Source organism: Athene cunicularia, assembly GCF_003259725.1.
Source record: "Athene cunicularia isolate RWA chromosome 1 unlocalized genomic scaffold, athCun1 chr1_part1, whole genome shotgun sequence".
In the NCBI taxonomy this organism is placed as follows: Eukaryota; Metazoa; Chordata; class Aves; order Strigiformes; family Strigidae; genus Athene; species Athene cunicularia.
In genome coordinates this window covers 71,882,637-71,907,480 of record NW_020799091.1, presented here as the reverse complement: position 1 = coordinate 71,907,480, position 24,844 = coordinate 71,882,637, and the positions used below count along the sequence as shown (strand labels likewise).

Below are 24,844 nucleotides of genomic sequence, written 5' to 3'. Positions count from 1 at the left end.
CTTAAAATTGTGAAAGCTTGCTGCCTGTCCTGAAGGACCATAGGAGGGAAAAGTCCTGCCAACTTCCAGTTACTTTTCTTTGGAGGAACATCTTGAGTAGGCCTGAGTCTATCAATATTGAGTAAATTAGTGCTGGCAATACTTTTCTAACAAAGTTTAGTGTGGTCTTCAACAGAAGTCTACCTTTAATCAAAAATTCTGGAAGTAAACTAATATTGTTATGAATATAGCAAGAATATTTGTAATGCTGTGTCTGAAGATCAAGAAATGGCAGGACTATCTGCTCTTTCTTGTCCTATTTTAGGATGGAGTAACTGTTGCTCAATAGTCTTCTGAAATTCTATCCTGCAAAGTATTTATAGATAATTTTTTTTCTAAAATGATGTGAGGCATTTCATACTTATATTCAAAGTAGTTTACCTTGCTCAATGAAGCTTCATCTAAAGGATTTTGTAAGCATTGCAGTTGAAAACTTAATATCTGTTCATGCAAACTTTCATTTAACATGTAACTGGTCCATTTTTCTGCTGTATCTGTTTGTATCTACATACATGTATATATAAGTATGCATAAATATATCACACACATGTCTAGTGAAGCAGGTGTCTTCTAAGTATTGTTCAATCATGGCAGCAGTCAGTTCTGTCTGCTAGGATATAGATTGGTTGGTTGGTTGGTCAGCCTAATAATGTTAGGTACATATGTTCAAGATAAAGTTGAAATATATTAAAAACGTTTGCCCGGACAAGTGCAATACTACATTTAATCTGCAAGTATGCTCTCTATATATCCAAACTATGAATTCTTGAAACTGTAATCTCTATATTGCACCATTTCCTCTCCTTTCTGACAAACCACTGTGTAGCATAGTGAAGAAGGCAATTCCCTGACAATTTGCTTATACCCTGCTTCAATTCACTTTAGAAGACCGTTTTTAAGTCTGCTCCCAGTTGTCTTTAGCAAACATTCAATTTTGGTTTTATTTTTAGACCAGTTAAATGTATAACAGATGAGATAATGACATGCAGATGTATTAAGTTGCAAAGCGAAGGCAAAACCTTTTTAGAAAAAATTGCTTTGTAGTATAAGCCAAAAATGGGCCTTTCCTAAACTCACAATTAGAATTGAGCTAATTAAGTTTCAGAAGTAGGCTAGTCTATTCTCCTTTCTTTGAACAAGAACAGCTGGTTCAATAAATCCAGAAAGAGCTGCAGAGCTTGCTGCATGCTACAGTTTTAAGCTTTAAAATTTAGTGAATAAATTACTCTTCTATTTGTAATACAGGAATGATTGGTTTGTTTAAACTATTGATTTACTGCAATTAAAATCTGAAGTGATAAAAACTTAAAGTCTTTAATTTGGAAGAGGTTTGATTTGAGGGGAGAAGGATTCCTAAAGAGATGGTTCTTCTAGGTAGCAACTACTGTGTGGCAAATGAAATGTTACACATGCAATACTTGGTCTTGCTAATTAGCAGGTATAATCAGTCTCTAGTCAAGCAGTTACAGTTTGTAATACATTTAGATTTTTTATCCCCTTTTGTTAAGGGGTCAATGACTGACTTGAAATGTGTATCAGGTTGATTTAGGTCAAACTAATTGAAGTGAATGCTGAATTCAGTTAAGAAACAGAAAAAACATTTTGAAGTCTTATGCTTGCAAACTAAAGCTAACCAAATTATGCTGAATGGGTGGGTTTACCAAAATAATGTATATATAAAACTGATTTTTTAGAAAGTGTTGGATACTCAACTGAATGGATTTTTTTCTGGTTCCAATATTGGTCATGGCACAAGAACTAGTCATATTTCTTGCATGGAATTTTGTTCTTCAATTAGAAAACATTTAGTTGCTCTTAATACTATTAACAGGCTTTCTCCAAGTAACTTTAAATAGAATAAAAGTAAATGGGGAAAAACATACTTCCTGCAGGTGCAGAGGGAATATTTGTTAAATGTTGATTTGTTGTATTTGCAGACTTCAGAAGTAGCAACATTCCTCTGTACTCTGTTCCTTAAACAGACCCAATTCTATTTCTGTAACTTCATTGATGAAGTAAAATATTCTTATGTAAATATAAGTGTTTCAATTTGAAGTAATGAGATACATTAATAAAGGTTTATTAGATTATATCCTGTAGATCTGGAAGACTGAGGCAGTGAAGTTGCCAGTAGATGTATTCTGGATAGCATACAAGTATTCTTCAACTTTAGTGCGCAAGATATGGGTACTGCGTCATTGAAATAAGACTTAGCAAGATTAGATACAGACTTCAAAATGGTTTGGTAATATGACATGAGAGAAGCATCGACTTACTGAGTAATTAGAACAACAGAAGTAGGGGAGAGATGGAGTTCTGTAATGCATCTGGGTAAAGAGTGCTTTGGCTTCTTTCTAAAGTGGCTCATGTGGTTCCTGCAGTCTGTTGCTGTATACTTTTATGCAGTTGGTGAAGTAAAATATAGAACAAAACCAAGTTCAATGCATTGAAGCGATTGTACTAGTTTTGACCCTTCATATCTAAAGCTTTATCTAGATTAATTGAAATGTGTTACCTAGTCATAAATGTCACAAAATATGATGGCTTGAAGTTAATGGTTGAACTAGAGGATCTTCAAGGTATCTTCCAACCTAGATGATTCTGTGAAGACTTATATTTGACAAATGCTTGGGAGGGTATTTAGTTAGCATACCTAAGGTCACCTTTCCATTTTCTGTTTCTTGCAGGTTATACAGAGAATATTTTATACGGTAAATAGGTCCTGGTCTGGGAAAATAACTTGTAACGAGCTCAGGAAAAGCAACTTTTTGCAGGTACATAATATCTACAATTTTGCAAGACAGATGTTTCTGTAAGTTTTAAACCAGCATTAACTAAATGCTTAAGGGAGTAATTTAAGTAGCATGTCTTCCTTTTCCAAAAACTGGTGAAGCTCGATTGCATTAATTCTCATACACTACAATATGTTTAAATGTCATCTTTTTATCTAGAGCTGTATAAATACATGTGTGATTAGCAGAAGTCTGGCTGATCTCCTTATTCTTCTATGGACACATTAGTTTTCTACTTTGTGCGTTCAGTCTTTGCTGTGATGCTGCATGGTGTGCACTGTCTCTGAAGATTAAAAAAATGTTCCCCTGAAGCAGCATTAGATATTGGCTTGGTTATGAGAACTCAGATCATTTGACAAATGTCTTACAAATTCTTTAATGTGTTCTATTTATCCTTCTGATAATAGAATGTGGCATTATTGGAAGAGGAAGCTGATATTAACCAGCTGACAGAGTACTTCTCATATGAACATTTTTATGTTATCTATTGCAAATTTTGGGAGCTGGATACAGACCATGACCTCTATATTGATCGGAAGGATTTAGCTCGCCATAATGATCATGGTATGACAAATAAAGCACCTTTGTTTACATGTATTAAATGACCTGTAAACTTTCAACTGAGGAAGTGGTTAACAGCCAGGGCCAGTGTTCATGAGTCTATTGGTATAGCTGATCCTGCTGACCAGTGAAATAAAGCAGGACAGGTCATCTGTGGCACTGCTTTGTGTAGCAATACCAAATTTGAGGAAAATTCTGAATCTGAGTTGTGCTCTTGGCAAACTAGAGAAGGAAATAAGTTTGTAAGTGTGCAGGCTTGATATGAAAAAAATCAGACTGCTCCATTTGGTGGGTTTGGGTTGTTATCTTGGAAACAATCCATTTTGATATTATTCAAGTAGCATGGCTTTTATGACAAGGTACAGAAAGGTCAGAAAAAGGCAAACATACATTCAGGTACTTTGCTTATTTTAAAGTTTTGTTAGCTCAGCTGCAGTACACTTTGGTTTAATACTATTTAGCAGCTTTACATTTTCTATATTCACAATATACAGTGACTGTGATTCTGTAGTCTTGCACATGTACCTATTTTAAATATTCTTGTAGCTTGTGTGGAACTGTTGAGTGTTTTTGGATGCTGCGTGTCCATTGTAATCCTAAAAGTATTCCTTTCAGGACTGAAAAGCTTACTTAAACACAAAGTGATTATGGAATACTTGCCCGCATTAAAAAGACTAAGCACAATTCTGATTGCTTCTGAAAACTTGCCCACCAAAGTCTGACTACACTTTAGGTCACTGAGAAAGGAAAGCTGCTTTCATTTGAGAGGTTGCAGTACTGAGTTAGTACACTATAGAAAGGAAGCAGAACTGATACTGTACCACTTGCAATATAGCTTTACATCCTTTAAAACATGGAATATTGGTTAAAGCTTAACAGCTGCTGCTGAATGAAAACTAGACTAAAAAAGAGCATTAAATGGATATGATAACACATCTTTAGTCTTAAACTTCTATTTTTTGCATGTCTAAATGAGATAATCTGGTTTCCTAATTCCTTTCTAGTGTATGGTCACTGGCCTAAAATTAGGCTGGATAAAACAATTATTGTAGTAAGCAAAGTATTGAAGTATGTAGCTCTTGTTGAGAAGTTTGAACAAACTCCAGTGTTTCCAAAGTAGATAAGAAGCAGCAGCATATATGTCTTGAAACAAATTGACTATCCTGCAGTTCTGAGGATAAATATTAAGCAGGGACTAGTGTCCTTATTAGAATAATATGGTGATAGCATCACCATGAGTACATAAAACAGATGAACTGTTTGAATGGTTTAATCATCTGCTTGGATTAGCAGTATTTCTACAGTGATGAAAAAATATTTCTGAGCTAGAATAATAAGAAGAAATTCTTCTGTGAGACTAGTATCATGTACTGCTTTGAGTACCATCCACAGACTCTTCAGGATAAATTGAATATTGTTTACAGAAGTAGTGCTCAGTTAAGACATGTCTCAAAAATCCCTGAAATGGTTTCAAAATTAGAAGCATGGATCAGGACCATGTCAGAAATAGACTTGTGTCAGAATCAGTTAGGTATGCTCATTATGTATTAATGTGCCAATTCTGTTTTGGCTCATTGCCAAAACCAAGGTCATATAAATTGTAATGGCACTTGAAAACATGATTTACTTGTCAAAGAACTGGTAAATGCTATTTTACTAAACAGGCAATATCATTACTTGTGTTTTTCTGCTATTTCTGCATCAGGTCTGAATTCAAAGCTGGCTGGTTCTGGCTTTGCTTTGGAGACTTTGTGTTAAGTGATCTTCTCCAAGAGAACTCAAAGGGATTAATGAGCACTACACTTGATCTTTCTTACAGATGTGTGTATATATGAGGATTCTAATAAACTCTTCAACTAGACAAATCAAAAATAACATATGTAATTGACACTATTTAAAACCTTTTTTCACAGCAATATCAAATAGGATGATAGAGAGGATCTTCTCAGGAGCGGTAACAAGGTACTTATTTTGTATGCTAAACTAATTCCAATTTAATATTTATATTTGCTTGTTAAAATAAGTGTGACATTGTTAGAAAAAATGCCTTCTCCTTGAAATGGAACAGTGAATTTCAAGATTTAGTATTATAGTTTAAACTCTAGTAGTACTGGACTGCTCTTGGAACCTTTGGCTCAGTCCAAGTTCTTTACTCTCCTTTCTTTACCTGAACGAACACTTGCCATAGGGTATGGTATGGTTTAGCAGGGATGTGAATGAGGAAGGGAAGAAGTCTTGGCACTGTTTCTTTTCCATCCTTCCAAACTAAAATTTTCAAAGAGAATTGAGCTTTTCAGTACTGTTGGTAAAATCAATGCTTATTGCATCAACAAACTTATAAAAATGCCTCTAGTTAAGTTAATTCATATTTTTGACAGTCATTCTTCATTGTTCCCACTTATTCTCACATAGCTATGGCTTTTACCTCATTTTTGAAACATTTTGCTAGCATAATTTCTGTAGCCAGAAAGTGACTGATAGACAGAAATGGCATGACAAAAGCTGAAATTAGTGAAATGACACTTGGGAGGCATATGTCTAGAGCTTACTCCTTTTTTGGACAAGACAAAGCATACATCATATTTTTATAGACATCTTGAGGATAAAACAGCAAAAAGATTTTTAGGAATGAAATGTAATGTCTAGGAACTGTCTACCTGACTTTTTACTAGAAAGGTTGACCATATGTCTTCATAAAATATTTGAATGCTGTGTTCTGTGGTGTAAGAGTAGAAACAGACAACTATATTCTTGCCACATGAATGTTATTCTTCATACTTCTATTACAACCCGTTTAGCTAGTGGAATAGCTTTAAGTTCTCATCACTTCTACCTGAATAGAAATTGTCCTTGTCTTTAATATATTTTTTAAAATTGAGATACCTCTTCTGTTAACAATTAAACAGTGGTATTGCTGCCCGGGAAGGAAAGCTGTAAGTACTTCTGGACAGAGTGCTGCCTTCTTCCAGCTGCTACCTTCCTCTTTAAATACCCATTGCAGTAGAAACTGAACAGAGCAGACAAGCTCCTTATCCTGAATGATCAATGTAGTCTGTAACAAGTCACCTTAGGAACACTGTACCTTTTAAGAGATAATAGCACTGAGGAGAACAATTCTTAATTTTGGTTAGTAAGAGCTAGGTGTTTTAAAATATTTTTTTCTTTTCCCTCATTGGCCTTCAAGAGGTAGGAAAGCACAAAAAGATGGAAAAATTAGCTATGCTGATTTTGTCTGGTTTTTGATATCTGAAGAGGACAAGAAGACACCAACTAGGTAAGAATGAATTTGTTTTAACAGAAATAAAGTCTGACTTTACTGGTTTTCCAGTCTTTAAATAGGTCCCACTGATGTTCAGCTGGAACTGTAATGGAAGAAGCTAAATGATAAAAACATGTGTAAAACTGGCCCAGTTTGGCATCGTTCTTATTTATCAGTGTCTCCTGTTGCTGTGAAAGTCTATTTTAATGACTTCTAAGAGGCTGATTAAATGGTATATGCTGTATGTGGCCTACTTAGGATAAAGGAATTTGCAGTTGTTTCATGATGCCAATGACTGGGAAACTACATGGCTAGCATTAGCTGTAGGATATTAACAGGAAATGTGTTGTGATAACTTGTTCAGTACAAGAAAAGAACAGGTTTTGATACACAATTCAAATGTGTCTCCCTTGTTTTTATGTAAAGCCATGTGTCTTAGTCATCTCCTCCCTCACCCATCTACAAGCGTGTTTGCAAATGCAGTAATGCTTGGCATGGCAAATACCAGAAACTCTTACCACAGTAGGTGTTTTTAATGACTTCCTGTGGCATTATGGAGTGTAGTGTTGAGTCTAGTTTTGCATCTGTAAGTAGCGTAGCCTTGAAAACAGGCAATATATATTCTTAACACTCTGTAATAAGTTTGTGTAAACAGTTCTTTGCTCATAATTACTGAATTTCAGCATTGAATACTGGTTTCGCTGCATGGATCTTGATGGGGATGGTGCTTTATCTATGTATGAACTGGAGTATTTTTATGAAGAACAGTGCCAAAAGTTAGATAACATGGCCATAGAACCTTTGCCATTTGAAGACTGTTTGTGCCAGATGCTGGATCTTGTGAAGCCACAATATGAAGGTAGTAAAATCCTTTTCCATGTCTAACTTCTGTTTCTCTGGATTAGGAGTTGGTGCACCCTTAAGAGCACTCAGTTGGTTATACAAAGTATATGCCTTTAGGTTGTCTTTTCTCTAAAATCTGTTAGAGCTTATCAATTGAATGGTCTTCCAACAGCAGGCAGGCATTCATTTTCATACTAAATTTTAATGTGCTGCTTTAAAATCCCTCATAGGCTTTTATTTTGGGCTTGTAGCCATGTTTAGTCTGAAATGAAATCTTGTCACTATCTGCCTGAGGTGATGCTCTTGACTGTTCTGCTCACTTGCCCCTTACCTGTTCCAGTACACATTTAATTGAGATTGTTGACTGTCTTATGTAATGCTATTGTTTAGCGAATGTAATATGTGCTAGTGTTTCACATTTAGACACTTCTAGATGAAACACTGAATTTTTCCTACTTGAATTTCAAGTGAGTGTGTAATATGATGGTTCTGTTTACTGTCTGTATAATTATGCATAGAGAATCAATTGAGTGGTGCTTATTGCCCACCTTCTTTCTAGTATTAAGAATATTTAAATTACAAAAAATTTAATTTTTAAAAGGCAGTTGTCTTTTATTGAGACATGTTTTTTCGCATGCTAAGGGAATTGAAGTAGCTAAAACCAGAACATAAAGCTTCATATTTTATTTAAACCAAGTTAAAATTGATTTTCTAGGAGAAAACACATTTCTAAAGGCAGATAAAAATTGTAAATTAAAAAGGAGTATTAAATATGTTTTGTCCAAAAGCTCATTCCTAGACATCAGTGGAATAAGGTCTTAGACCAACATTGTATAATGCATAGAGGGGTGAGGAGCATTTACAGTGAGGTGAAACAAGCTCCAAGGAACACACTTATGTTGTATGGTTACCTACAGTAGCCTCCCGAATTTAGGGGTTCCCTTCCAGTCTTGTACCTTATGCTTCTGAAAGGCAGACATTTTCAATAATGTTTCTGTTCTGCATTTCAAATAAAACAAGATTGATGTATCTGTTCTATATCATGAAGATTATAAAAGCAGGCTGTGAAACGCAACAAAGGTGAGTTGTTTAGGGCAACAAAAATGAAAGCCAGTTGTGAAGGGTTGATGTTTTTTATGAACAGAGTGATGCTTAAAAGGTGGATTAAAAAAATCTTCTGTTTTCCCAGTACAAAAATTAGAAGCATGAAATGACACTTCACTTGATAGATTTGAAACAAAAGATGATGCATTCATACGTTTATGGCTAAACTGTGATACAGTTTGCTACAGGATGTTCTGGTGCCAAAAAGCAAATTCTTTAATTTGTGGAGATCTGAATTAATTACCTTAATTTCTTTTTTTTTGTTGGTCTTCAAGAGGCAATGGTAGGCCTCTACATGAGTGTTAGGTGTCTGAGCTCCCATTGCAATAAATGGAAACTGGAGAGCTAATCAACAAACCAAATATAGGTGTCTAACTTAAATTGGGAGCTTATATAACTAGGCTTCAAATCAGTTGCTTGGTTGTGGAGAGTTGCTGCCACTTGAGATGGCCCAGTACAACAGACATCTGTGTGGGTCTGACAGATATGACACAGGTGTCATGAGGGATTTCTGTCGTTCTGGACCATCAGCTATAAGCCAGACAGAATACATTAAGGCACTTCAGATGGCAACAGACACAAGTGTGGCAACCATTTCCAAATAGGATTCTTATTTTGCTTCCCTCTGATGTCCTTGAGTTGTTATACTTTGTTAGAGGCTGGGACAATATGCTGAGGAAATACTGTTCTAAGTCTGGCTTTTATTGAACTCTTCCATAACATCTGCAGTTAGCCCCTCTTTGATTGACAACAGAAGGCCAGCCATATTTAAGGTAAAACAATAAAGCAGAATCTTAAGGATAGTCATCTGTCTTTCCCTGTATATCTGGTATTTTTCAGTCTTTCTGCAGAAGCTTGATAGTCAGCTTTGAAATAAGGTAACATTTCTGAGCAACCTGACAAATATTTCTAACACTTAATAGATCCATTGATTTGAGTCCTTAAAGTGTCTCTTTATAAAAAACAAACAAACAAAACCACCTCTGAGCATTTAGCTTTCCTCTCAAGCAGTAAATATTGATCAGGCTGGACAAGTGTGACAAACTAGTCTCTATGAAGAATTCATTTGTATGAAGCACAGTCACACTGTCATCTGTCATGTCTGTCTTTTCAAGTCAGGGAAGAGAAAGGGCCACTGCCAGAGGAGATTCCTACTTGCTACCCAAGCACTTGGGAAGGAATGGCGAGCTCACTGGAGACTTCTGTCTTTTGAGGAAGCTTAAACAATTAGCTTAAATTATTTTTAATAGCTAAGCAAGGCAGACTGCATATCACTGCAGCATATTGGAGGACAGTAGAATGACAGCTAAAGCAAGTAACAAATCTGAAACATTTTGTCCACTTTGAAGGACACTTCTCTAGGTGTGTATTTTGTCTGTTCACGACTCTCCTATTGCATGGAGCATCAGTGACAAGTGTTTAAGCACAATGATGACTTAAATTTTGAATAGCATTCTTTTTTTAGAGGAAGGATAATTTCAGCTCTAAATACCTTCTCATAATCTTCTTTACAGGAAAAATTACTCTGCATGATTTAAAGCGATGTAAGTTGACAAATGTGTTTTTTGATACTTTTTTCAACATTGAAAAATACCTTGACCATGAACAGAAGGATCAGTTTTCTATGTTGCGGGTGAGTATGAAGCTTTGTCTTTTTAGCAATGTGCTTAACAATTAATACATTTTTTGTATAACTTGCAATGTGATTGTTTAGGATGGTGAAGGTGAAAGCCAAGAGGTCTCTGACTGGGAGAAGTATGCTGCTGAAGAGTACGACATCTTGGTAGCAGAAGAGGCAGCAAGTGACCAGTGGAATGACGAGTAAGAACATAGCAGGAGGGTTGATACAAATCCTCTATGAATGTAGACCTTCACCACTGCTCTCATCCTTGATGTTATTTTTGTAGAATGTTGCTGTTTGTGTGTTGAGCCATGCACTCAGTGAAGGAGGAAGATCCCTGCTTGTATCTTGAATTAAATACTCCTGGACAGTTTGATCACACTGGTTTTGTTAAAGAAGAGGTCCTACTTCAAATTTTAGGGGGGAAACAAGATTTGAAAAAGCTTCAGCTCTAAACAAAATACAAAAACTTTGTTATTGTGAGTTAAGCAACATTAAACATTCAATGTTTATATCTTGTTTAATCTCTTAAGCTTATCGGCCAAATTTGGGGAAGGTATAGAATAAGTATGTACATTTTTGACACTTGCTTGAAACACTGTAATGCTGAGTATAATAGCTTAACTTCAATCGATCAGAGGAAAGAACACCTACGGTCTTGCTGGTTGTAAAATGTATAAATAACTCAGCTGACAAAACCAGTGGGATTCTCATGAGCTAGAGAAAGATTCAGATTTTTCACCCTCTGTTTTAGAATTCCCTTCTAAAATTAAAATGTTTAAACCTTCAGGAGTCAATTTTAAAGAGTTACTGGTAGACTTGGTCTGATCCTATGAGGAGCAACCTAGCTCCCACAGTGTGTGCCATTATCTCAGTCTCTGAGGGGCCCCCTTAATATAATGCAGGAAGCCAGTGCATCAGCAGGTCAATCTGAGAGCCCAGGCTCGAGACAAATGAATAGCCTTGAGGCTATGTTAAAACTGAACATCTTAAATCGTAACTAGAACCACTTTCTCAAATGTTTTACACCTTAATTGTTTTAGCCTTGTTTTCTCTTTCTGCTGGTCTGTCTGTTTACTTCCATCATTATAGCTGTGTGTCTCCACCTTCCTGTTTTAAAATTCTGCTACTGTTGTGACCACCTAGAATCTGAGTGGAAAGCCCATTTTTCCCATATTCAGATCCAAAGTTTCAAAATTCAGGTGGTTTTTGACTAAATCTGTCTCATGCTGATCTGAGAGTTGATAGTTAAATGCAGATTTCCTGGATTCCATTAGGATCCCATTATTCTGGTTTATAGCTCTTAAAGCCTCTTACAGCCTTGTTGTGGAATACGGTGAAAAACTATTCTTTTGTCAGTTAAGGTATGCTCAGGGTTCAGAAGAATACTATAGGGTCTGTAAAAGCTAATCCTGAGCTAGATTGCCAAGAAGGATTTCAACTCTTGATCTAGCATTCTGTCCTGAGATTGTATGTAGTATCGCTGCCAACAGAAACTCATTGGAGGCAAAATATTCTTTTGACATTAGTAAGGGACCTGCATGTCAAGAAGTCTGGTTATTCTGCCCCTCTGGTTAAAAGTTTTAAATTGTGTTGGGCTGTTGTAGACAGGTGTAATTTTGTAATGGTCTAATGTTTAGGCACAATTTCACTCAAGGGCAGATGGGATATAAACAGCCTCAAGGTGCTTTTATTCTGATTCAGTCACAAGCTTGTTGACTGCAGCTGTTTCTCAGAGCTAAGCACACTTCTGTGATTATTGTTTAGACTATCTTTATGTATTTCCCACTCCCATAATGCCACCTGCCCCCAAGATGTCTGCTCTTGGTGAAAATAGAAGCTGCAAAATTCATAGCCAATATGCTTGGGGTCACATCACTTCTTTTCCACAAAAAATGTATTCCAGGTGTACCTGAAACCATCATTCTATGGCTTTACGCAGAAAGCGGACAAAATAGAAACTAAAATACAAATGTTTCTCAGGTTAAACTTTTGTATTATATTTTAAAATTTAGCATAGATTTTCACTCTTCAGTAAACTTCTAACAGGTCTTAGACACTTAGTGTTTCAGGTACCTCCATGAAATTTGTTCTCTCTGATCTAAGCACAATCTTTTATGTCCATGCAGTTACAGTAAGTCAGAGAATATTGGGGAACTCACGGTAGGTAAATCAGAATCCTAATAATCCTACAACTTGAAAAAATGCACCTTCACTATGTAAATACACTCCTTAAGGAAAACCAGTGAGTAGTTGTAAGATTAACATAGTGGAGTACACTGGGATATGGAGGAGATGATGTTTGAAATATCCAGTTTCTCATTTCTTTTGAGCCTCATGTTTGTAAACTCAAGTGACTCTTTGGTTATAGGTTGCCTCTGTTTTTGGCATTAGCAGATTGTCACAGATCTTTAAAAAAAAACAACACAGAAAGGCAAACCCAAAAAGTGACAATTAAAGCAAAATATTGTATATTGTGGAAGCACAGCCCCCCAAAATAATGCTTTTTAATTACTTTCTGTATCCCTGGTTAGGTTTGATGCACAGACCATAGCTTAACTTGTGGCCCTCCACACAGGTGGGTTTGTATCCCAGTGTTCCCTGAAGTTTTGTGGCTTTGTCTCCCTGGAGTATAGATCGTAATGCTCATTGTCTCCTGTAACTACTGCTTCATAACTTGAAGTGTTTCAGGTATCATACACACAACCATATGTAAGATGCATTTGGACTGACTAAATAGAGACAAGTAGTATGCTTCATCTTACTGATTTCTGCTTATATCAGAAGCTAGTGAAGACTGTTCCATTGAAACTGCTGAATTATGAAAAAATTTCAAAGAGCAAGGTTAGGATACCTTCCAAATTGTATGTCAAATAAGCAACAGAATCTAAGTTGTAAGCAAATAGATGAAAATCTAGAGAGACGAAAATTATTCTGACCTGTCTCAGGGAAGCATTGTTAAATCTGACTTAAAGTTTGAATGCTTTCTAAAAGTGAAGCAAAAAGTGTCTTCAAAACTTAATACCAAAGTAGAACTGTCTGAATGTTTTCTACAGTTGTACTGTAAAATGAAGCTTATTTTCTATTGCTGAAGTTGAAACGCAAGACTACTAAAAGCTTCCTTGCTGCTGTTTAGAGAGTTTAATGAACACAAACATACAAAAATTTATTACCAGTGTTTTAAGTTACTGCAGTGTACAAAAACTTCCTTAAAATCACTTAATGTACTTAAAGTGTTGTGATGCCTGCCCAAACTGAAGTGACTGTTTGACAATCTAGTATGAATTTTTTATTTGATTACCTCTATGGTAAATATTTTCCTGACATCCCTATTAAAACAGTTGATCTGAAACTTGGGAGCAGTATACAGAAATCTAGAAATAGGCTGTTTTCTTTACAGTTACATGAGCTTTAGAAAAGGGAAGAGAAAAAAGGACTTCAGAGGTGTTGCAGCTGTATGGTTATATTTTTATAAAAACCTGTGTGCTGGGAAGTAGTAATAGACTCTAATACTGTGAGAAGTAACTTCAGTGCCCAGCTGTGTAAAGTCGGGACAGCATTTCTAAACTTCCTTAACTTAAGCATCATGGAAAGGAGTAAAAGTGATATTCCATGAGGTCAACAAAGCTTTGGAAGAGAGTGGGATTTTATTTTGGTCCAATAATACTTGAATAACAATCTTGTGAGTATAGGATGGATGGAACCTACAAATAGTATCTGAACTATTCTCATGCTGCCATTTTTAATGACTGGAAAAGCTACTGTCACCTCTCTGTATCACTATGCAATAAACAAATCCAAAAGGTGCCTTCAGGATGTTTCTGTTTAAGAAGGAAGTAAAAAGTCCTACTCAAAAAGATGAAATTAATGGTGTAGAAGGCTATAAATTACAGGTGGTGAGCCAAAACTGTTGGTATGGTAGAATAACATATGCATCTTTCTTCCAAATCCTTGTTTTCAAGTGTGTAACTCAGTAAAGTAACTCTTAGGATAACTTGTTTTCTGTTCAAACTGGTGGTGAACTTGTGGGAGAAACCCAAGGTATTCTGTTTGCTGCCAAAGCACCGATTGATGCTCACATAACTGAGGCTTTAATACCTGTGGGAGGGATGAACTAACAAAAAAACGAAAGAAAACCAGGAGTTATTTTTACTGCTTAATCTTTACCTGATATTATCAAGGCATCTTTATTTCATTAGTTTTCTTTTGCTGAAAATGGTGGTGAAGCTGGTTTAACAGTGTATCTATGAAGTGTTTCAACAGAATTGCATTCACAATAGAAAAAGTTGTTCTTTCTCCCACCTCTGCTATTAATGCTTCTCTGGTTTAGTGCTCCTAGTGGATACTTAGTATTTAACTCTCCTTTGCCCCATGTCTTTCTCTGAAAGAATACTTCTCCTAATCACCACAAAATGCCATTATAAAGTCACATTTGAAGAGTGGGTATTGCAGTATCTAACCTTGTTCTTTGCCTAGTCTTGTCAAGTGGCTGGAAATAATCATGTGCTGAGGTGAGATTCAATAGTACTTGAAGATGTGTGTGAACTCAAGCCAGTGTAGCCCAGGAAACAGTTGGTTCTTTATTCTGATGTCATAAATCTCCAGAGGGATTTACATTTAATTTTTTTAAACAGCTATCAATTATAGATGATTCTACCTAAACAGTGCAGAAGCTGATCGTTTTTAAATATCAGCCTTCACTGGCTTGAGTTAGTTAAACATTACATTTCATTATTCATCTGTTCATTTTCATCAGCAGCAGGTGGTTATCAGTAACTTCTGGTTAAACAATTGGCTTTTACTTTCTAGCACCTGCTTTAAATGCATGGTTGCTATTGCTTCCTTGTGCTCATGCATGTTTTAATAAGACTCCCAATTCAGTATTCTTTCTCTTTTGTTGTATCTACTGCAGGTGTAGGTTGTTCTTACTAATTGAGCCTAATTTCAGCTTTCTTGACAAGAACTTGAGGGGTTTCTGTCAAGTATTTAAATCTTGCATTTGACCATTTCTAACTTATGAGTAGTCCACTACAGTGGTATGTGCTTTGAATCCTTTTAGTAAAGCTGCGTATCTCACCAGTAAGTTCTGCATGTGATGGGAGACTAAGCTAGCTTAAATTTGTGTTACAGAAACCTCCTGCTGCTGCTTAAATGTTTCTTCACTGTAAATATGGAATACTGGAAGTTATTTTCTTCCTGCAAGCGCCTTGTTAGTGTTCTAACCTTAAGGTACTACCTGACATAGCTCAACTCCTTTTTTTTTTTTTTTTTTCCCCCTCTGCTCCTAGGTATGAAGCAGAACTGAATCCTGTAGACCATCAGAAGGCCAGTGTCCTAAAGTATCAAATGGAAAAAAGACCATTTTTTGAAATGCCTTCCCATCTGGCTGATGTAGACTTGGATGACTATGACTACGAAGAGGACTTTGAGTAGTGGTTACTTATGGTCAACACTTGCAGAAGAGAAGGGACAGTCTGCAGCAGGTCTGCTATACATCTATATGTTTCACTGGGTCTTGTTTCCAGGAAGTCAGCTTAGTTTTGTGCTAAAAATATTTAATCACTAAACTACCTTTCAAATAAAAGAAGTGCATTTGTATGGAATGATGAAACTTTTTGTATTTATTCAATAGTCTATAGTTTGTAAAATAGATTAAAATATTTATTTACAGATGTTGCATAATTCCTTTTTGAAAGAATAACAATATTTGACTTTAGGGAAAAGTAATCTACTGTTTTTGAGAGAAACTCTGTAGTTCCCTCAAAGTTGATGTGCGGTGCACTGACCATCTCCGTCCCATAGGCAGACAGATATTCCTGTCCTGTATGGGAGGTGAGGAGACAATGTGCATCTGGCTGGCACTGCTTACGTGCTCAGGCAGCCCTCGGGCTTTCCTGCCTTGGCAAGGAAGAGCCAGGACTGAGTGCGTGGTTCAGCGCTCATTTACAAGCAGTTTCATTTGACAAGCTGAGCATATTAGTGCACAAGGAAGATAATGCCTGAGACAAGTTGCTTCTCTTCTCTGTGTAGTCCTTGTTTGCCCCAACTTTAATTCTGCTTGCCCTTTTAAACTTCAGTCTTTTCATTGGTGTTCATTATAAAAAATTATTTAATAATGAAGTCTGTTTTAGTGTTCATACTTGATCTAAAATGAGTTTGTTCATTCATGTAGAAGGAACCAATTTTTTAAAATCCTTTGTATAAATGTTACTTGATCAGTGATGTGCACTAATCTGTTGTGGGCATTCAGTGCTTTTGTCTGTCCCCCCCTTCAGTTGTTTGCTATTGACACATTCCAAGGATATTCATCAGTGTCACAGCAGCTTGAAATTGTTGCCTCACTTTTACTGTTAAACAGATTTTGTTTGAAAAAAAAATGTACAAAAAGATGTAAGTTATTTTTTGGTTGCAGTGTAGATCTGTTAAAAATCACGTTTGTATTTTCAAATAAAGATTTTTTTCATACATGTAATTTGACAGTTGTAATTAGTATGTATTGCATACAGTTAACTTACTAAAGAAGGATCATCAAAGATGAGTTACACATGTTTGCAGTCTGGTTAGATAATTACACCAAGCTGCATACTCAGAACTGAGCTCTAGCAGGTTTTTTCTTTTTCATCCAAAAGACAGTGTTGCTGAGCAGCTGGAAGTGGTACAGAGAAATCTGTTCCATTTACTCATCACACCAATTCCTGTAGAGACTTAGCAACCTCTATATCTATAGTTAGTTTCCACTAAAGTCAAGTTTCTCTAGTGTTGATCAGGTACCTTTTGCTGCTTGTGGGTTTTTAAACAAGGAGGGAGGCAGAGTGTTGATGTGAAGCTCTGTTCCCTAAGGGTACTGCAGGAGAGGATGACCAGCTGCCTTGCTAAGGAGATGATCCTGAACTTCTGCTGTTCAAGAGGCAGTGGCCTACTGCTTTTCCCTACGTGGAACAATTCAGCTGGAAAACACCCCCCCCCTTCTTAAAAAGGGGCACTTCTAAGGGATTTCTCATCACATGGTGGCATTTCTCTGTTGTTAAAGCTCTGTTGTTGAGCTCTGCACAGGGCAGAGCGCTTCTGAGGAGCCTGTAGCTGCTGTTGTCACTTTGTGCTGAATGGATAGCAAGTTAAATCCTGCTCTCCAGTACACTCATGATAACCCAGTCCCTTCTTTTCCTAAAGGATTTGCTCAGATCTAGTAGAACAAATGATGGTATTATTGTGGAAGTGCCTTATCCTGGAATACATGAACTATAAAGATGACTGTACCTTCACCAGGATAATTCCCATCCTCAGTCTTTTCTTACAAGAACTCAAGCAGCTGCATGTCTGATGTAGTCCCAGGTATAAGAAACTGTTTTCTTAGTCCAGCTGTATTCTGCCTACCTGGTGTATAGTCCTAAATCCAATGACCAAATCACAGAGGGACCCCAGAACAAATTGATCTGGGTGATAATCAGCATTATCTTGTGGAGCACTACTTCTCCCCTTGCCATTTAACTATGTGAAATGAAACATAATGGTTTTACTATTGCCACTTCGGGATACCCGATACCTGTGAGACATGCATGGCTTTCACTTCCACGTTCCTGGGCGCTCTCTTCTCAGCCTATTTAATAACAGGGCAAAGGCCAGTAACACTGCTACTGTTCTTTCTCCAGACTTACTGTGGGAATATCACTTGCACTTTCAGTACTAATGGATAGCAATAGTTCTATAGTTTATTTTACAGTTACAATCCAAAATATATATTAAAAAAAATAAAGCTGATTGATAGAATTAATGCAATGTACAATTCCATGGAGCAGTGACAAAGGGTCAGTGAAAGCAGCCAGCACCCCCCAGCCTACTGTCTCTGAAACACACTTGAGTGAAGATCATTTGCAAATTCTTAATGGAAAAAACTACTTTTGACAGGCCTTATTTACAGTCTATTTACACTGTGTTTTCAGACCTTATATTTTCCAAGTAAATATCACATGATCATTGTGTACAAAGGATTTCTGACAGAGGAAAATACTCAGTCAACTGGTCCACTGTTTGTTTCTTTGTTACTTAGAAGCCTTGATGCAGGTCTCCTGGGAACATGTTCTGATCCCCATAGACCACTAACCACATCTCTGCAAGCACTGGAATCCAGAAATACTTGCTGACATTTTGATCCAGGCAGGAAACGGCACTACCAAGTCACTTGCCCTCACCTGGCAGGTCAGTGTTCACAGCTGGGCCAGGCTCCTTTCTCCCAAGGGTCAGGTACAAGGAAACAAGTAGATCTCCATCTCAGTTATCTCCAAGGGTAAAGAATGCATCCAGCAGAACACTGCCCCCGTGCTGACTTGAGCAAGCTTGTCTTGTCTGGTTTACAGTCTGTGACTCAGTATTTGTCAGTACCCTGATTCCAGTCCTTAGGTTGGGAATTTTTCCAAGACGGCATCAAGGACCAGGATGCAGTTGAGTAATGATGTTTGTAACGCCCACAACCTCAGAAGTGCAATGCCCAAAGCAGTAACACCCACGAGTAGCAATGTGGAGGAATCAATTGTAGTGCTAGTAACTGCTTCTGGGTGGATGCCCACAGGCAGAGATTTGACTTGATACATATCTCCTGCTACCTTGGTTGATGCCATCACAACCCCATTTTTCAGTTAAACAATTTGCAGAAAAAAACGATAGCATGTTCTTCACTTCCATTTATCCTCTCGGCATCTTAACTGTCCTATACCAGAAGGAAAAAAAAGAGTATGTCAGTCTCATACTATGAAGAAAACATCATGTAGAGCATGTAAGGAATGAGAATAAGAGTGTAGCATCTAACCATCTAGCAGCTTCGCCATACCTTGCTCTTGGAAAGCACTATATTTAGCTTCCACAAAAGGAAAGGAACATTTCTATACCACAAGGAGCCTGGAAAAGGCACCACAGGGAAAGGACATACTAGGTAAGTAGTGCATTTTCTGCATGGCTTCGATCTTGGCCCATGGATTTCAAATTTTTTATCTGTCTTCAATAGGAGCTGTTCTAAGCCTATGGTCCAGTCTATATTTTAACGGGCCTATGACTGCAAGAAAAGGTAGAAATCTCTTTTTTTCCTTCCAGTCCTCTTTAAAGAAATCAAACACCCCCACCACCACTCACATATGAAAAGAAACCATTTGCTCACCTTTACAGGAAAAAACTTATTTAAAAAGTCAAAAATCATACAAGGTCTTTTGATTGTGGCTGTTAGATCCCAGATAACCAGAGCCACTAGAAATCATGGGGTTGCCTGAGTCATTCCAAAAAACCTGTCTGCGAAACACTGGGTTTACATTCTATTAGGAGTTCAGAGCAGGGGGAAATACCAGTGAAAACCCTGAAGTAAGCGCTCAGGCCCTGGCAATGGCTGACACAGCAAAGCCTTAGGGGGAGGGGTTGTGCTCAGCTGCAGCACAGGAAACTTTTTTTGTGTGTGTGTGTTTAATCCCTTCCAGTGCAGACCCCTGGTGTACAACACCCTGTCAGAGTCCTTGCACTCCACTGGCCCAAAGGGCTGAAAGTCCTTCCCTGCTGAAAGTATCCATTCCAGGGCTGTGCTGGACCCAGGCAGACAGCTGCAGTTTTGCCAAACTTTCATCTGATCCCAAAGGCAATCAGTGCCCACAAGAAAACACCCATGCTACGCTGGCTGCCACTCCCAAGCCCACAAGGTTCAAATGCTTCCCTTCAAATCCCCAGCTGGTCTGGGGACAATTTAATCTCCCCAGCAGCCTTGACTGGAAAAGGGAAAGAAACAAGGGACACTCCATCAAGAGCCCTGGGCTGACCAGTGATCAGACACACAGTCTGAATCTTTCAATCTGAAGAGCACAATGCAGACCCCATTTCTGAAGCAGACATTCCCTGCAGGCCATGTGGCACTGCCATCTCTGCAATGTGTCAGTAACATGAAGCAACTGCAGCAAACGGCTCTTAATCAAGAAGCTTCACAGTATAGGGAAAAAAAGGAAACTGTATCCTCCTCTTAATGCATCCTAGCTGGTTTTTAGTGTACCTAAGGATATCTAGATGCTAAAATCAGAATTTCCTTAAAAAATGCAGATCGAGCAGAAGAATGAGCCTGCAGCTGCAGCTGGAAAGGCAAGAAGGGAAAAGCCCCTCTTCTCAGCCTGAAAGGGGCTACAAAAGAGCAGCCCCTTTGCTGCTAGATGGGTACTCATGAGACTCTGAACTCACGTTCACCCACCTCAACTGCAGCTGACCTCAGAGCTGGAAAACCTGAGCCAGAATTACCTGGTCTGCACCAACAACATCAACATCGACATCTTCAGCTGCATCTTCTGCTTGAGCCTCCTCTGAGATACCTTCTGTCTTAATCTCATCTTTGCTGGGGAAAAAAAAAAAAAAAAACTAGGTCTTGAGAAACTGTAACAGAGGTTTCACATTACACAAGTGGGCTTAAGGCAGAGTAGTTCACATATTAAGATCTGCTGCCGAGATATCCATGTAAAGTAGCCCAAAGTTTCTGGCCCAGTATTTCCCAGGTATGAAAGAGGTTATGCTCTGAGGAATTTCCAATAAAGCAGTTCAGAAACAAAATATTCATTTAAGCAGAAGCTACCTCCATGTTTAATAAATTTTTGTTCTATTTTATTCACCAGATGCATTTAACAAGTGTCCCAAAACCTGGAAAAGCATGCGTCTTTCTGGGATTTGTGTTTCATCTTTTAACCTACCAATACAGGAAATGGCACCTAACACCTCAGTAAAGGAACTGTATTAAAAGAAAATTTCCCAGCTGAACACTTTGAGTGCTTTACAGAGCTCAAAAGCAGACTCCAGACTCCCTGTTCTGCAACACCTCCTTACATCAAGTTCTGTGGGGTTTCACTCACTCAGGCATGTGTGCGTGCTGCACACAGACATGCACCTCTCTAAAAGAAAGTTACCAGTTACACAGTAGTTAATAGCAGATCTGCAGACACAAAAATCCTCTTTCATTTCCAGAAATGCAGCAAACACTCATTGTCCAGCTGCAGCAAACAGCCAGGGAGTAACCAACACCACAGCACTCTACTCAGGACCAGAGATAAGAGAAGTGGGACAGGGAACCTTCCTCCTTCCTTGTCTTTTTCTCTGCACACTTGGTATGAGTCCAAGAAGGACAGAAGCCCTGTGACAGTGGAGGACAATCAGGCTAAAGACCAAATGTAGATATTGGACTGAGGAAACAAAAAAAGAACCTGTCCCTGGGACACAGGCCATAAGACAGACAGGAAGGGCACATAGACATGGAAGTATCACAGAAATCAAAAGCAGAGGTGGATAGAGAGACCCCAAACATCAATACCAGCACAACTTGTAAAACATAAAACTCTCACCAGCATCTTCTTTGCAGCCTTTCTGGACAAAGGAATGACAAATCTTCCTGTAAGTGCATCTCTTGAGATTTCAGCCTCTTTCTGCTTTTCCCTGATGCAGAGGCAAGCTGGGAAGCACACTGCGGGTCTGGAGCTCTGCTGGCTGCTTCACTCTGGCTGGTTTCAGGCAGAGACCCTGTAACAGTGAACAAACTCGTTCTTCAGCCTCACCCTTAGAGGTCTTGAGATGGACATTTCCAACATGTTCCCCACAGCAGTGAAGCAATGGGGCCAAGTTCAGAGAGAGATTTGGAGGAAAACATTCATTTATAGAAAGAGCCAGCTAAAAGCCACATAAAAGAAAATCCATTTAATTTGTCCACTGGTTATTTTTGCAATCTAGATTTATGATCTCGTCCCCATTCCATAAGTGCTATCAGTTCTGCTGAGCCTATATAACCTTCAGGAAAGGAGGGCCCTTGGGATGCAAAGGAACAAGCTTTCCAAAGGTGGGTCACTGAAAAGAAAATGTCTGAGAAAGGATGAGAAAGAAACTAAAGGACGCTCTGGAAAAACTCCCTTTCTTCCACATACAAGTGCATAGCACTTAGAATTTTTACTGGCAATTGTTTTCATAATGGCTTTACCATATTTAACTAAATCTCACCATAACCATGCAGTGAATATCTCATTACGGATTGGAATTCCATGAGACCTCCTAAAGCCTGTATGCAGCCCACCTAACTATAAATTAGGAGTATAACCTTACAGGCTGCCTAGAAATTCAACAGAGAGAAAGACCCCAGAGGATGATGTGGCTCAGATCATCTGGACTGAAGATGTGAATCAACTTCTGGAATTACCTCTCCTGTCTCAATTATCTACAGGATCTAAAGCAGCAACGCCCTTAACTTAACAACTGAAAGCAATGAACCAAGTCTCAAGGGCACAGACAAATGCCAGAGTTCAGTACAGAGCAGAATTCAAGATTATCTGAATTTGGCTAACTCAAAGTCTCCACACCAACCTTACTGCTGCTGAGTGATGAAGAGACCTTTAACAACAAAGCTGAAGGCAAAAACCAGAGTTCAGGCTGGTAAGTCCACAACATCCAACACACTGTGGTACTGCTAATGCAAAGCAGGAAGTGCATTTTAGCTGGGACAAAGTAAATACAGCTCATCCAGAATAGGGAAGTTTTCATACCATTAGACAATTTTCTTTTAAAAGAAGATGTCTTAGATGTGCCCACAGGGGACCACTCTCTTGAACTGCTGAGGACAGAGCTCTCCTCGTCTTCATTTGCCAATAAAGACTTTCTGTACCAAATCAACGGCTGCCATTCATCTCCTCTGCAAAGCAGTGGTTCTGCTATGTACCTCTGTAAGTAAGCGTACCTGAAGAAAACCAAAATCAAGCATAAAAAAATTCAGTATATCTTTCCCCTCAATATCTCAATATCTATTACTAGAAAGGCATTTTCCCTTTATTCTACAAAGGTGCAGACAGAAGTGTCAAAGAAAAAGAAAGGGCATCCCTTTTCTCAGAAATATCTGACATGTCTGAAGTATCTGAATATTTAAAATGCAAATGCCTTCAAAATTAAAAGAGTGCTTGAATTTTAGCATTAGAAACAAGATTAGATCCACAGGAATTAAAGAATTACATCAGTCTCTAGAAAATTTCCTGTGCAGGAAAAGTCACTGCCAATTGCTGCTGCCAGGAGTAGTCTGAACAGAGCAGGACTCTGCAAGGATGCACCCCTTCTTAAACCTCATGGACTGCAACACAAAGGAGATCTGAGGCAAGAGATGCTCCTTGTGATTCAATAGGTCAGGAAATGGGGTATTTATGCTATGAATGCCTGTTTTGGCAAAATTAAAAACAAGAACAACCAGTTTTCTGTAGTATCATCTCAAACTCAACCCAATTCTCTCAGATTCCAAATAAAATTTCAAGTGTCTGCAAGACACAGTTAACAGTTCTGCAGTTATGACAACACACTGGACATGAGTAACATTGGTTCCCTGTTCTGCCTGACTCAATCCAAAGACTTGACTTTGGGCCTCCCTGAATCCCAGGTGAAGCTATTACTTTTTCTAGAGCAGAGGTCACCTTCAAACATTCTTTTTGAAAAACAACACATTTCCAACAAAGTCTTTCTGGCCCATTTCTACCTCCTAACAATAAGAAAAGAAAACCAAAGTTTGACTCAGGATTAGAAACTGGATATTCCCTACATTTCAGCTACAGTTCATCACTTTAAAATCAAGCCCAGTGTGTTAAAACAGACCCCACCAGAAGTGACAGTTTTAACGCCAGCCCGTACAGTGTATTTTCTTTCTTTGATTAGGAGTGTGGCCTGGAAAATATCAGACATTTCATTTGCTTTGCAAAACAAGAAAACCAGTGCTGGGAGGAGGTTAGGGTAAGCACCAACACCGAAACAATTAGAGTCCTGGACCCCAGGGATCAAGAGACCCTGGTAATGGAATTTGTTGGTTTCAAACAAGCATGTATTGTAACTACTGTTTTAGAGTCTAATCCAGCTGCTATCAATGTCAATGGAAAGACTCCTACTGATTCAGGAATCAGGCCCTTCATGCTGCTTGTTATTCAATAATTCATTTCTTGTGTGCATTTTGTGGCACAGAGCAATTGACAAGTTAGATATTTTACTGCTACAGCCTGGGCAATTACAGGGGAGGAGGTTAAAATTCATATACTTTGATGGTGTTGAAATATACTCCTTTCTAACAAATGCCCATATTCTGTGTCTCATCTGTTACAGGTACATTCACATATGTTAACATACAGACCTGGACATCAATCCTATGATTAATAATAAAAATGAAAATAACCAGATGTTTATTTCTAAAAGTTCATGTTGACCTAAAACATTCCATCCAGTAATTTATGATGGAGCTAAACCTAAATATTTCTAAGAGGAAATATAATCTCTAGCCCCTGTATGGCATTTTAGGCCTCCCAGAATAGAAACTGTTACTCCAGAAACACAGTCTGAATGTAGTTGTGGATAAAATTGCAATTTCCCCCCCTTGTGAATTTTATCATCTCCCATTTGTTCCCAGCAGCAGTGGGAAGGTCCAAAGCAGTAAGAACTGAAGTCAAAGTGCATTCCCTGCTAGGTTCTGTATTTCCCACAAAAGTTTTCAATGTATAAATAAATGAGTTAACAATGAATGTATTAGATATATTCAGGAATCTACTTCAGGAATATATCCCTCTGGTCAAAAAGTTAAATACAGCACTAGGAAAAAAATTATCAGGATCTAGCTTT

General features: G+C 38.0%; 2 protein-coding genes across 10 annotated transcripts in view; one reads left to right on the top strand and one right to left on the bottom strand.

The window, feature by feature from the left end:
• The window catches only part of PPP2R3B (protein phosphatase 2 regulatory subunit B''beta), a 53,226-nt gene extending 36,285 nt beyond the window's left edge, over nucleotides 1-16,941 (top strand). For all 3 annotated transcript variants that reach the window (XM_026842487.1, XM_026842504.1, XM_026842495.1), the window contains 8 exons: nucleotides 2,727-2,813; nucleotides 3,239-3,395; nucleotides 5,306-5,354; nucleotides 6,577-6,666; nucleotides 7,335-7,510; nucleotides 10,113-10,231; nucleotides 10,313-10,419; nucleotides 15,508-16,941. In XM_026842487.1, the coding sequence (XP_026698288.1) occupies nucleotides 2,727-2,813; nucleotides 3,239-3,395; nucleotides 5,306-5,354; nucleotides 6,577-6,666; nucleotides 7,335-7,510; nucleotides 10,113-10,231; nucleotides 10,313-10,419; nucleotides 15,508-15,652 (930 nt within the window). In that variant the 3' untranslated portion in view covers nucleotides 15,653-16,941. The remainder of the gene's footprint in view (nucleotides 1-2,726; nucleotides 2,814-3,238; nucleotides 3,396-5,305; nucleotides 5,355-6,576; nucleotides 6,667-7,334; nucleotides 7,511-10,112; nucleotides 10,232-10,312; nucleotides 10,420-15,507) is intronic.
• A 679-nt stretch (nucleotides 16,942-17,620) lies between these two features.
• The window catches only part of LOC113476617 (cohesin subunit SA-2-like), a 63,417-nt gene continuing 56,193 nt past the window's right edge, over nucleotides 17,621-24,844 (bottom strand). For all 7 annotated transcript variants that reach the window (XM_026842455.1, XM_026842439.1, XM_026842422.1 and 4 more), the window contains 4 exons: nucleotides 22,750-22,940; nucleotides 21,565-21,739; nucleotides 20,477-20,570; nucleotides 17,621-18,923 (listed from right to left, as the gene is read on the bottom strand). In XM_026842455.1, the coding sequence (XP_026698256.1) occupies nucleotides 18,915-18,923; nucleotides 20,477-20,570; nucleotides 21,565-21,739; nucleotides 22,750-22,940 (469 nt within the window). In that variant the 3' untranslated portion in view covers nucleotides 17,621-18,914. The remainder of the gene's footprint in view (nucleotides 18,924-20,476; nucleotides 20,571-21,564; nucleotides 21,740-22,749; nucleotides 22,941-24,844) is intronic.